The 14,528-nt window shown below is 44.0% G+C and overlaps 1 protein-coding gene across 1 annotated transcript in view; it reads right to left on the reverse strand.

The window, feature by feature from the left end:
- Nucleotides 1-14,528, reverse strand: part of LOC118096523 (potassium voltage-gated channel subfamily KQT member 1-like) — a 265,503-nt gene that overhangs the window by 93,077 nt on the left and 157,898 nt on the right. The window contains exons 13-16 of the mRNA XM_035138468.2: nt 14,439-14,514; nt 6,471-6,565; nt 4,041-4,081; nt 3,789-3,794 (exon numbers count right to left, since the gene is read on the reverse strand). Of these exons, the coding sequence (XP_034994359.1) occupies nt 3,789-3,794; nt 4,041-4,081; nt 6,471-6,565; nt 14,439-14,514 (218 nt within the window). The remainder of the gene's footprint in view (nt 1-3,788; nt 3,795-4,040; nt 4,082-6,470; nt 6,566-14,438; nt 14,515-14,528) is intronic.

Consider the following 14,528-nt stretch of genomic DNA (forward strand, 5'->3'; position numbering starts at 1 on the left):
TGTGCAGGCATAACAAAAGCACAGGGCCTGGCTCCACCAAGGCATTTGTGCCATCCCACCCTTGCTGCTGCCCTGCTCTGCCCAGCGCCACCTAGGTAAGCTGTAGGGACACCAATGTCAGAGATCCAGGTATGCTGGGACACAAGGGAAGGCAACCCCTGACACCCTTGGATAAAGGGCTGAGAATGTTCCCTGCTTTCACAGCTAAATTAACCAAAGCTCTGACTCACATCTTTCTACCACTCATATTGCTGCCACTATCCAGATAAGTGAGGGGAGGGTGTCCTGATAGGGTAGAGCTAGTAAGATGATGTTATACAGCCAGCCAAGTTTGGTGAGGACCCCATGGACCAGAGCACGCCAGGCACTCCTGTCTTCCACTGCCTCCCGCAGTTTGGTCAAACTCATGTTCATAGTTTCGAGAACACTGTCCAACCATCTCGTCCTCTGTCGTCCCCTTCTCCTAGTGCCCTCAATCTTTCCCAACATCAGGGTCTTTTCCAGGGAGTCTTCTCTTCTCATGAGATGGCCAAAGTATTGGAGCCTCAGCTTCACGATCTGTCCTTCCAGTGAGCACTCAGGGCTGATTTCCTTCAGAATGGATAGGTTTGATCTTCTTGCAGTCCATGGGACTCTCAAGAGTCTCCTCCAGCACCAGAATTCAAAAGCATCAATTCTTCGGCGATCAGCCTTCTTTATGGTCCAGCTCTCACTTCCATACATCACTACTGGGAAAACCATAGCTTTAACTATAACGGACCTTTGTCAGCAAGGTGATGTCTCTGCTTTCTAAGATGCTCTCTAGGTTTGTCATTGCTTTATTCCCAAGAAGCAGGCATCTTTTAATTTCGTGACTGCTGTCACCATCTGCAGTGATCAAGGAGCCCAAGAAAGTAAAATCTCTCACTGCCTCCATTTCCTCCCCTTCTATTTGCCAGGAGCTGATGGGTCCAGTGGCCATGATCTTGGTTGTTTTTTTTTTTTTATGTTAAGCTTCAGACCATATTTTGCGCTCTCCTCTTCCACCCTCATTAAAAGGTTCTTTAATTCCTCCTCACTTTCTGCCATCAAGGTTGTGTCATCTGCATATCTGAGGTTGTTGATATTTATTCCGGCAATCTTAATTCCGGTTTGGGATTCATCTAGTCCAGCCTTTCGCATGATGAATTCTGCATATAAGTTAAATAAGCAGGGAGACAATATACAACCTTGTCGTACTCCTTTCCCAATTTTGAACCAATCAGTTGTTCCATATCCAGTTCTAACTGTAGCTTCTTGTCCCACATAGAGATTTCTCAGGAGACAGATGGGGTGATCAGGCACTCCCATTTCTTTAAGAACTTGCCATAGTTTGCTGTGGTTGACACAGTCAAAGGCTTTTGCATAGTCAATGAAGCAGAAGTAGATGTTTTTCTGGAACTCTCTAGCTTTCTCCATAATCCAGCGCATGTTTGCTATTTGGTCTCTGGTTCCACTGCCCCTTCGAAATCCAGCTTGTACTTCTGGAAGTTCTCGGTCCACATACTGCTGAAGCCTGCCTTGTAGAATTTTAAGCATAACCTTGCTAGCGTGTGAAATGAGCGCAATTGTGCGGTAGTTGGAGCATTCTTTGGCACTGACCTTCTTTGGAATTGGGATGTAGACTGATCTTCTCCAATCCTCTGGCCACTGCTGAGTTTTCCAAACTTGCTGGCATATTGAGTGTAGCACCTTAACAGCATCATCTTTTAAAATTTTAAATAGTTCAGCTGGAATATCATCACTTCCACTGGCCTTGTTATTAGCAGTGCTTTCTAAGGCCCATTTGACTTCACTCTCCAGGATGTCTGGCTCAAGGTCAGCAACCACACTACCTGGGGTGTACGAGACCTCCATATCTTTCTGGTATAATTCCTCTGTGTATTCTTGCCACCTCTTCTTGATGTCTTCTGCTTCTGTTAGGTCCTTACCCATTTGTCCTTGATTATGGTAATCTTTTTACGAAATTTCCTTTCATATCTCCAATTTTCTTGAACAGATCTCTGGTTTTCCCACATTCTATTGTTTTCCTCTATTTCTTTGCATTGCTCATTTAAGAAGACCCTCTTGTCTCTCCTTGCTATTTTTTGGAAATCTGCATTCAGTTTCCTGTATCTTTCCCTATCTCCCTCGCATTTTGCTTGCCTTCTCTCCCCCACTATTTGTAAGGCCTCGTTGGACAGCCATTTTGCTTTCTTGCATTTCCTTTTCCTTGGGATGGTTTTTGTTGCTGCCTCCTGTATAATGTTACGAGCCTCCATCCATAGTTCTTCAGGCACTCTGTCCACCAAATCTAAATCCTTAAACCTGTCCCAGTGGTTTTTCCTACTTTCTTCAGTTTAAGCTGGAATTTTGCTATAAGAAGCTGATGATCTGAGTTACAGTCAGCTCCAGGTCTTGTTTTTGCTGACTGTATAGAGCTTCTCCATCTTTGGCTGCAGAGAATATAATCAATCTGATTTCGATGCTGCCCATTTGGTTATATCCATGTGTAGAGTCGTCTCTTGTGTTGTTGGAAAAGAGTGTTTGTGATGACCAGCTTGTTCTCTTGACAGAACTCTATTAGCCTTTGCCCTGCTTCATTTTGAACTCCAAGGCCAAACTTGCCAGTTGTTCCTTTTATCTCTTGATTCCCTACTTTAGCATTCCAATCCCCTGTAATGAGAAGAACATCCTTCTTTGGTGTCATTTCTAGAAGGTGTTGTAAGTCTTCATAGAACTGGTCAATTTCACTTTCTTCAGCACCGGTAGTTGGTGCATAAACTTGGATTACTGTGATGTTAAAAGGTCTGCCTTGGATTCGTATCGAGATCATTTTTGAGATTGCATCCCATTACAGCTTTTGCCACTCTTTTGTTGACTATGAGGGCCATTCCATTTCTTCTACGGCAGTGCTCCCCAACCTTTTTATCGCCGCGGACCAGTCGACGTTTGATAATTTTACTGCGGCCCGCTGAGGGGGGGAACGTTGATTGTTTATATTTTATTTAGATTGTTTTGATTTAATAATTTTAATTTAATTGTATTTAAATGTTCCTTGGGCGGCCCGGTACCACTTGATCCACGGACCGGTACCGGTCCGTGGCCCGGGGGTTGAGGATCACTGTTCTACGGGATTCTTGCCCACAGTAGTAGATATGATAGCCATCCGAACTGAATTCGCCCATTCCCTTCCATTTTAGTTCACTGATGCCCAGGATGTCAATATTAATTCTTGCCATCTCATTTTTGAACAAATCCAACTTACCTACATCCATGGTTCTTACATTCCAGGTTCCTATGCAATATTTTTACTTTACAGCATCGGACTTTCCTTTCGCTTCCAGGCATATCCGCAACTGAGCGACCTTTCGGCTTTGGCCCAGCCGCTTTATCAGCTCTGAATCTACTTGTACTTGTCCTCCACTCTTCCTCAGTAGCATGTTGGACGCCTTCCGACCTGAGGGGCTCATCTTCCAGCGTCATAACTTTTATATGCCTGTTGTCTTTGTCCATGGAGTTTTCTTGGCAGGGATACTGGAGTGGCTTGCCAGTTCCTTCTCCAGGTGGATCACATTTAGTCAAAACTCTCCACTATGACCTGTCCATCTTGGGTGGCCCTGCATGGCATAGCTCATAGCTTCTCTGAGTTATTCAAGCCCCTTCACCACGACAAGGCATTGATCCATGAAGGGGAGCTGATATTACGGAGAGCAAATCAAGTTAATCCAGAAAGAGAAAAGCAGTTCAACTGCCCTCCCTTCCTGATCACTGAGCTATGTAAGACAGACCTGTAACTAAAGATGCATGGAGAAAAGCCTGTAAGATGGCCGTTCCTCTGACATTGGTTATGTTTTACATGCGTAGTAAAATATGCACATATAATTCTGTAAGAATCATTAAAGAGAGAGCTTTTCACAACCTTTTGTTGACTATCAGTTGAATATAATAACTAAATAGTGGCCTACATTTTGAGTTAAATACCCCCCCACCTGCCCTTCATTGGCTGATGCAACTGATAGGTCTATAGAAATGTTCTGTACCTGGAAGAAAGAGGCCAGGCTTCCCCAAGGAATGATCCAACCTGAAAAAGAGAATTTGATTACACAAGAATGTTATCAAATTGATTTCATTGTGCTTCAGGTTTTAGTGGTGCCAATTTTGCTTGTGCGATCTACAGTAGGAGAGAGCAAGCCTACACAGAGACTGTTCCTTGGTCCTGCTCCTTATTAGTACGCAGATGACACACAACTCTGCCTCATGTTTCCATTGGCTAATCCTAGGAAGGCTGTGAAATACCTGACTCTGTCTAGAGGCAGATTTGAGATAGATGAGGGTAAACAAATTGAAATATAACCCAGACAAATACAGAAATACTGTGACTGGGGAAATGGCTGGTTCTGCTTGGATGAATTTACCTGGGGCTGAATTAGGTTGCACTTCCACTGAAAGACCATCTTTGCAGCTTGGGGCTCCTCTTGGAATCAACATTATCTGCAGAACCAAAGCTGCCAGGGGTGGCAAGGAGTGCCTTTTATCAGCCAGGTGCAATCCTATGTGAATATGGAGGCTCATGCAACAGCAATTCCTGTCCCAATTACATCAAGACTGGACTGTTAAAATGGGCTCCAAATGGGGCTGCCCATGAAGACAGTGGAGAAGCTTCAGCTGGGGCAGAATGCAGCAGCCTGGATTTTCACAAAAACTAAACACCCATACCATATTACACCAATTCTGTGTCAGCTGTAGTAGCTGCCTATACACTTCAGGGCAGTTTGAAAGCATGTCAAAGTGCAAGTAGATAAATAGGTACTGCTACAGCGGGAAGGTAAACGGTGTTTCCATGCGCTGCTCTGGTTCGCCAGAAGCGGCTCTGTCATGCTGGCCACATGACCTGGAAGCTGTACGCCGGCTCCCTCGGCCAATAACACGAGATGAGCGCCGCAACCCCAGAGTCGGTCACGACTGGACCTAATGGTCAGGGGTCCCTTTACCTTTACCCTTACACTTCAGGGCACAATTCAAAGTGTCGGTCATAACCATTAAAGCCCTTAGTGGCTTGGGATCAAGTTATCCAAAGGACTGCCTACATTCATACAAACCTGCCAGAGATTTGAGATCAGTGACAGAGGCTCTCCTCCTCCACCTGCTCAGGAAAGAAGTTAAGTTAGCAGGGCCAAGGCGCCCAAGACAGGCAATTTTATTTTGTGCATCATGCGCCATTTTGGCTGCCACCAGGGGCCTGGTCTTTCTATTATCAACCTGGATATCTAGAATGGTCATGATAATATTAGAACTCTGGGCTTGCGGCGCTCATTTCACTCTATAAGCCAAGGGAGCCGGTGGCATAATCCTTGCAAAAAGCCTGTTAAAAAGCCTGCTGAAGACATTCCTATTTAGACAAGCCTACAGTTTTGAAACTTTGTATGAGTTTTAACCTGTTTTGGTCTATTTGATTGTGGTTTTAACGTTTTGTATGTTTTATTTTTTTAAAAAATATATTGTTATTGATTTTAACACATACAAAAATATTGAAAAATGTAGATAAAAGAAAAAATAACAAAAATAACAAAAAACAAAAAATACAAAAAGAAAAAGACCAAAAAGAAAAAAACCTTTCTTTAACAATATAATCAATACAATTTCTTCTTCTGTCGACTTCCTCCTTCCCCCCCCTTCCACGCTTCTATTTATAACTAATGTAGCACTCTCTACTTCATAAATCAATTCTTCTTCTAAGATACTCATTATACATATTATTCTTGATCCATTATAACCACAAATTTCTAATATTTCAAAATATTATTTGAATCTAGAAATCATAATAATTATTTTACATTTAATCTTACTTCCTCCTTACTATATCTAATTGCTTCTTCAGCCTCTTTATACTTCCACTTCCCTTATTGTCCATTTTTAATCTTATATTTCTTCTCCAAATAAATCTTAAATTTCTTCATTTTGTATGTTTTTAATTGCAGTTGAAATTTTTTAGAGATAATTATACCATTTTATCATTTGAGGTTTTCCCCCTACAATCCAATGGTGAATAAAATAAATAAATAATGAATTTGTTAGTCCTTATAAAGAGTCACAAGACTATTCTTTTTCCCAAGAGGTAGAAGGATACTGAGCAACATCAGTATCACCTCTGCCACTCTTCTATCAACCTCCTTTCTCTATTTTGAGGATTATAAAACTGGTGAACCTTTCAGAGTTTCTATAAAGACTGCAAGAAAATAAAATGCATGAAATGATTTGAGCATTTGAAAAAATGCTAAGGCATATTCCATTCCCCTGCGGGAACAATAACCTGTTAACATACACAACTTCAGCAAGTCTCTTTAATACAGTGTTAGACAATGTAACATCACCAATTTCTGTGTACAACATTTCTGCCCCAAAATGCTTCTCAAATGTCCATCCCTCACTGCTGGCCCACAGGGCACCTGAAGCAACTGTAGGCTGGGTACCTTCTTTGGAGTTCTTTTATTCGAACCATCATATTGAGATGCCCTTGAGAGTATTGTTCGATCACATCACGCACATCATAAGGCTTCCGAGCTTGCTATGAAAAGAGAACAAATAAAAATGGAAAAGGTGAGAGATATCTTGTTATTGCATCAGAACGTGTTGGTCTGAGTCGAAACAAAATAAAAAAAAATTCCTTCAGTAGCACCTTAAAGACCAACTAAGTTTTTATTTTGGTATGAGCTTTCGTGTGCATGCACACTTCATCAGATAGATATTAATACTTAAGGATTTGTGTAAGTACTTTCAGATCTTTCATGTACATTATCTTGATGCAGCCCCCCTGCAATATATGCTGGTATTTTATCACATTTCCTATTTCAGACAAGGAGTGGGCTGGGAATGAGAGAAAGTGGCTTGCCTAAGGTCAGTGAGAGAGTCCATGGCAGACACAAGATTTGACCAAAAGACTTCCTGGTTGTAGATCTCTTAGCTATCATACTAAACAGGCTCAAACTTTGGAAAATGTAGCATCTTTTATACATCAATACATCAATCTCATATACAGTAGATCTATGCTTACACCCTCAGTAGCATGTTGGACACCTTCCGACCTGAGGGGCTCATCTTCCAGCGTCATAACTTTTATATGCCTGTTGGAGGTCTCGTACACCCCAGGTAGTGTGGTTGCTGACCTTGAGCCAGACATCTTGGAGAGTGAAGTCAAATGGGCCTTAGAAAGCACTGCTAATAACAAGGCCAGTGGAAGTGATGATATTCCAGCTGAACTATTTAAAATTTTAAAAGATGATGCTGTTAAGGTGCTACTCCCAATATGCCAGCAAGTTTGGAAAACTCAGCAATGGCCAGAGGATTGGAGAAGATCAGTCTACATCCCAATTCCAAAGAAGGGCAGTGCCAAAGAATGCTCCAACTACCGCACAATTGCGCTCATTTCACACGCTAGCAAGGTTATGCTTAAAATTCTACAAGGCAGGCTTAAGCAGTATGTGGACCGAGAACTCCCAGAAGTGCAAGCTGGATTTCGAAGGGGCAGAGGAACCAGAGACCAAATAGCTAACATGTGCTGGATTATGGAGAAAGCTAGAGAGTTCCAGAAAAACGTCTACTTCTGCTTCATTGACTATGCAAAAGCCTTTGACTGTGTCGACCACAGCAAACTATGGCAAGTTCTTAAAGAAATGGGAGTGCCTGATCACCTCATCTGTCTCCTGAGAAATCTCTATGTGGGACAAGAAGCTACAGTTAAAACTGGATATGGAACAACTGATGGGTTCAAAATTGAGAAAGGAGTACGACAAGGTTGTTTATTGTCTCCCTGCTTATTTAACGTATATGCAGAATTCATCATGCAAAAGGCTCGACTGGATGAATCCCAAACTGGAATTAAGATTGCCGGAAGAAATATCAACAACCTCAGATATGCAGATGACACAACCTTGATGGCAGAAAGTGAGGAGGAATTAAAGAACCTCTTAATGAGGATGAAAGAGGAGAGCGCAAAATATGGTCTGAAGCTCAACATCAAAAAAACCAAGATCATGGCCACTGGTCCCATCACCTCCTGGCAAATAGAAGGGGAAGAAATGGAGGCAGTGAGAGATTTTACTTTCTTGGGTTCCATGATCACTGCAGATGGTGACAGCAGTCACGAAATTAAAAGACGCCTGCTTCTTGGGAGAAAAGCAATGACAAACCTAGACAGCATCTTAAAAAGCAGAGACCTTGCCGACAAAGGTCCGTTATAGTTATAGTTAAAGCTATGGTTTTCCCAGTAGTGATGTATGGAAGTGAGAGCTGGACCATAAAGAAGGCTGATCGCCGAAGAATGGATGCTTTTGAATTATGGTACTAGAGGAGACTCTTGAGAGTCCCATGGACTGCAAGAAGATCAAACCTATCCATTCTGAAGGAAATCAGCCCTGAGTGCTCACTGGAAAGACAGATCGTGAAGCTGAGGCTCCCATACTTTGGCCACCTCATGAGAAGAGAAGACTCCCTGGAAAAGATCCTGATGTTGGGAAAGATGGAGGGCACTAGGAGAAGGGGACGACAGAGGACGAGATGGTTGGACAGTGTTCTCGAAGCTACGAACATGAGTTTGACCAAACTGTGGGAGGCAGTGGAAGACAGGAGTGCCTGGCGTGCTCTGGTCCATGGGGTCACGAAGAGACGGACACGACTAAACGACTAAACAACGACAACAACATGCTTACACCCAAACCCTCTTTACACAATCATCACATGTAGAGCCTCGGCATCTAGAAAGGGGCACTGGAGCCACATGGTTGGTTCTCACCTGTGAAACTGGAGGGACCCTTCCCCCTGCTCAGTCACAACAGGCCATGTAGGCTTCACTTATGCATTTTTGTCTGGGATGGGGCCTTGGAAGGTGAGCAATGGTGAGGGAGTGGCCAGGGGTGTGACCCCCCCGCCCACCTAATGTTTGCACATGCAGGGACTCTTCATGCCATTGATGCATAAAGGAGCATTAGGAACACATTTAGTAACACATAGGTGTCTGATAGTGCAAAGCATAGCATAATACTGTACAGGGAATAAACAATTGTCTGTATAAAAGATTGTTGCTGGTCACCAAAGAAGTGGCATATTATTTCATATCAGATTATGAAATTCAGCACCCCGCCACTGACTGCATCATCTGGAATCCAAAGGTCTAAGGTGCCCCTCTAAGTCAATGAAAAGTTTCATGTAATAAATAGTTCTCCAGACCATACTCCATCTTTTCTCTTTATACTTTTGTTTATCCTAACTCCAGATTGCTTTTTTAATTGATATAACCTGCTGGATACATAGGCGAGGACTTCGGACAGTGATGGCCAAAGGCCCTCCATCCAAGGCCCTCCATCTGTTCTGGGACTACAACTCCCATCATCCCTAGCTAACAGGACCAGTGGTCAGGGATGATGGGAATTGTAGTCCCAAAACAGATGGAGGGCCTAGTTTGCCCATCACTGATTTAGGATAATGATTCACCCATATGCAAGCCACAGTGTAATAAGAGGTTATGTACCACAGAAATGCAGATTTGCCATGGCATGGACAGAATCCTTAAGATAAAGCAATACTGAGTTACATGATGCGGTCAGAGACTATACCCCTAGTTTGGAAGTGTGGCAGGTTGAAGATGGAGGCAATGTCCAGAAGGGGCAGCAACCTACTGACAGGAGGAGCCCTCTCCTCCTCTCCCCTATTGCAGTTACTCTGTCCTTCTGAGAGTCTGCACTCCCATTCCTCGTTCCCACCCCCTTAACCCTTCAGAAGGAGAGTGAGGAAATTATCTAGGCAATTTCCAGTTAAAAAATAGTGTTCAAGCCTTCAAACACCTTCTTTCCTTGAGATAAGAGACACCTAGTCACCTTGGCTCCCACAAGAATCCACAGCTAGCACTTCATTTTACTCTGAATTGTGCACCTGGAGAGCACCAATCAGATTTCATTCAGGTTGCTTTCAACTAATCACACTGCTGCTGCAGTTCCATTTGGGCAAGGGGCAGGGAGACAGAAGTTTAGCCAACACACCACTTTGGAGACTCAGCAGGAGACTGGAGTAAAGAACGAGGAGGGAACTATGCAGGGCAGTCTCGAGCAGGTCGGCTGCCCTGGCGCAGGGCGCAGCATGGCTTCCCGCTTCCGCGTGGCTTTGCCGCGCAGCTCCCTGCCTACCGGCCCAACGCCCTAGCGCCCCGTGCCACCGGGACTCTACCTAGAGCCGGTTCCTGACCTGTGCTGTGACAAAGGGACTAGTACCTTTTTTGCAGCGCAGCACAGAAATCTCCCCACCCACCTCTTAGACCTCGCCATTTCTGCCCCCCTCAGAGGCCCTAGCCTCGCTGTTTCTCCCCACCATCACCACTTACAACTGTGTGTGTCAGTCTGTGATCAGGTTGTCTGAGTGTATCTCTAGATCAGGCTTCCTCAAACTCGGCCCTCCAGATGTTTTTGGCCTACAACTCCCATGATCCCTAGCTAGCAGGATGAGTGGTCAGGGATGATGGGAATTGTAGTCTCAAAACATCTGGAGAGCTGAGTTTGAGGAAGCCTGCTCTAGGTCAAGTGTATGCTGCCTGTTGTAACTTTGGACTCTGCCTACCCTCAGCTCCACTCAGGCAGCAGGATCCAAAGCAGGCATCCCCAAACTTCAGCCCTCCAGATGTTTTGGACTACAATTCCCATCTTCCCTGACCACTGGTCCTGTTAGCTAGGGATCATGGGAGTTGTAGGCCAAGACATCTGGAGGGCTGTAGTTTGGGGATGCCTGATCCAAAGGGACAGTAAATTTGGATTCCCATGAATGCATCGCCTACTGCAGGTGCAGAAGTGGCAGTGACAGCAGGCGCAGCTGCTAACTCCTCTGCAGCCCCCAACCCATGCCACCTCTACAGTGGGCTCTTGGCAAACAGGAGGCACTGCCAGTATCTTCCCACCCTTGTTCCTGATGTACATCTTCCATGGCTGGGGAGAAGTGCCTCAACTTGCTGTTAATTGACCCATGAGAAATCACCTACCACTGTTCAACACACTTCATTAACAGGTGCCACCAGCATGTCTTCTCTTCACAGCTGAATTGATGGACAACCACATAAGTGTACCAAAGGTTGGTTCAAGCCATCATTCTTGCCTCATCACCACTTACTCCACTGCAGCAAATGAACTAAAGAGCTGTGCAGCCTGTTGCCAACACATGGCAATTCACATCTGACACATGCAACTGCAGGCAAGCTGAAAAAAATAAAAATCTCATCGGATGGAGTGGAAGGAGGAGGTGATGGTGACAGCAGCAAATGTGGGAGAGGCAGGGAATTAGGCAGGGTCTCATATGCTCATTTATTTAGTTCATTTATTCAGGAGCACTTGAAGTGCATTTCTAGCAGCATGAACCAGACAGAGCCTATCCACCAACCTTACAAGTTGTGATGAATTGCTAAGCGGCAGGCGAAATCCAAATAGCAACAGCCACTCAGCTAAGTGGGGAAGAATCCTGCTGTGCCCCTGCAACAACGGCAGACGACACACGACGGCATAGCAAGGTCAAGCGAAAGCCCTAAAATTAGGGAGCGGTGGGCGGGTGTTCGGATGCAATTCAACCGGAGGAGGATCTCTACGGTGAGTGCAGCGCTTAAATACTGGTCCACCTGACTCTTTGATTGGCAAGCCCTCAGCCCAATTGCACCCCGTCAGATGGACCACCAATAGGGTGTTGTGGCTGCTCCAATTGCCCCGCCCCAACACCTAGACCTGGTCTGCTGAGACCCACCGCAACACCGCAACCCTCTCTTGCAGGGAGGACCAGATTTAGCAGCTGTTGTGGTCCCTTCCAACTCTACAATTCTATGATTTAAGTTTAAAGGGGAAACAGCAGAACAAACAAGCAAAAGCATTAATTAGCTACCTGACTGTTTTGTTGCTAAAAATACACCCCAAAAAAGAGAAAAGGTGAACCTGCAAAATTTGCATGACAATGCAATAATTCATGGAGTAAACACAGTAAAAGGATTAGTTACAGGTAGGTAGCCGTGTTGGTCTGAGTCGAAGCAAAATAAAAAAATTCCTTCAGTAGCACCTTAAAGACCAACTAAGTTTATATTACTAAAATATAAAAATAAAATAATATATATTTTATAAATAAATTACTAAAATATAAACTTAGTTGGTCTTTAAGGTGCTACTGAAGGAATTTTTTTATTTTACAGTAAAAGGAGGTGACAACTGTGCTCTCTTTGGTTTTTGCTGTCTTTGAATCTGCTTTATCTCCAAGGGGAATCTGGCGGTGCAATGGGTCCCTCTTTTGGTTGTGGTTCAAGGGACCAGAAAAAGACTAGAGAAGGTACAGTAAAAAATCTACTAAGTGAAAGAGAAGTAACAACAGCTTGTTAGTCTTGTTGTCTGTTTTCTCTCTGCCACCAGCCTCAGCCAGAGATATTGGCATGCATTAAACACTCTAGCGTGTGATGGAGTCATGCTTGGACTGCAGCCATGGGATCCTAGAAATTCCAGATAAAAGCAGAGAGGAAAAACAAAAGTTGCAAAGAACAAGAAGAACAAGAACCAGAAGTAGAGGAAATGGACCCCCCTCTCTCCCCCACCACCACTACAAAAAGAAACAAAATTGTTTTAAATAGTCTTCAGCAGTCTGGGCCTACCTGGACCTTGGTTTGGGGGAACACAGCTTCACTCTTTTCTTGGCATGTTGTGTGTGCTTGGAGGGAAGGGGTGGACCGTTATACTTTCAATTTTTTAAGGCTCCAAATTTATTGCTTTCTCCAACTTCCTGCTTACAGACGCTGACACATCGTTATTTCTGGCCAGAAAAAGCAGACTATTGTCTCTCTCGCAGGGCAACTGTGCCAGTAGCACTCTCTGGACTTGACTGGCAGAGATGCTTTGAGAGCAGTTTGCTTAAGTGTCCCCCTCCCTTGCATCCAACCCCTCGAATCGATTTTGGGGGGCTCTCTATTGTATCACAATGGCTGAATGCCTAGCTGTTCTAACAAAGGTTTGGGAAACAAAAGCAGAAAAAGAGAGAGGAGGCTACCCAAATGCATAATTAATCTTCTTCCTTACTAATAAACCTCTCTTTGTTCATATAGAACAATCCACATTAGAATGCTGTAAAGTAATGACTAAGCTAGTCCAGTCAGGTGCTGAGAATGACTCAAATCCCAAATATACACAATGGAAGCAAAAAATGGGGAGGGGCACTAACCTGGCATCCTCTGCAGGTCTTTTTAAGCATAAGCACAGAATAAGAAAGAACTACAACAAAACTGGATTCCAAAGTGAAATGCTACATGAAACACAGCTGTGGTGTGCAAGGCAGGTTCTCAAGGAAGGGGGGAGAAATTTGATTACGTTCTCATTTAAAGGTGAACCTACCTAATTTGGACTTTACAAAACAATACAAGAACCAAAACACAGCCGCCCTTTGAAACTTGCACTCCTCCAAATTTTGCAATGCATTGCTCTAGCAAAGGAACGTGTACACAAATGCATATGCCAGGGTAAAGTGCTTTGCCAAAAAGGGTTCATTAGTCAAAACTGCATATAAAAATGTGCATGTAAGGATAAAAAGGTAAAGGGACCCCTTTACCTTTAGGTAAAGTTGTGACCGACTCTGGGGTTGCGGCGCTCATCTTGCTTTACTGGCCAAGGGAGCCGGTGTACAGCTTCCAGGTCATGTGGTCAGCGTGACTCAGGCCCCTTCTGGCGAACCAGAGCAGCACACGGAAATGTCGTTTACCTTCCTGCTGTAGCAGTACCTATTTATCTACTTGCACTTTGATGTGCTTTCAAACTGCTAGGTGGGCAGGAGCTGGGACGGAGCAACGGGAGCTCACCCTGAGACGGGGATTTGAACCGCTGACCTTTCGATCGGCAAGCCCAAGTGGCACAGTGGTTTAACCCACAGCGCAAATTCACACTAAAATGTGGATGAATTTTCACACTGTCTATTTTTAAAAAATGCAAACTGATATCAAAATGTGCAAAGCCAAACTTTAGCTTGGAAAAATTAGAGACAGAGAGAAAACAAAATTTACAGATTCCTCTAACCCTGTGGTAGAGAATGCTGAAGTCTCTCCAGGGACAGGCAGAGAAAGCTGAAGGGGTTAATGATGGGGGAAAGAAGTACATTGTGTCCAATCTGTAGTGGTGGCACAATGGAAGTCAGTGTAAAAAGGAAATTGCAAACTTTAAAAAATAGATTCAAACATAAAACAATGCTCACAGTAATTAGTCTCTATAATACTAGAAGCTATGAGTAATCAAGGTTCTGTCTGAACAATTTTGAGCTATGCAGTTTGGTGCCTTGGCAGAGGGGGGGGTGTTGGAGTGTTTTTGTTTTTGTTTAAACACATTTCACCTCAAATACCTTTTCCACAGTACTTATGTTATGGACTACTTGGTTCTGTTGCTCTTGCCATTTATTACCTGAAATTTCCTCCGGGCTACAAAATACTGCATTCTTCTGATGACTTTGACAGCTGTTCGGTGTGCTTCTGTTAGCCTACAAAACAAACC

The sequence above is a fragment of the Zootoca vivipara genome, chromosome 5, assembly GCF_963506605.1.
Source record: "Zootoca vivipara chromosome 5, rZooViv1.1, whole genome shotgun sequence".
In the NCBI taxonomy this organism is placed as follows: domain Eukaryota; kingdom Metazoa; phylum Chordata; class Lepidosauria; order Squamata; family Lacertidae; genus Zootoca; species Zootoca vivipara.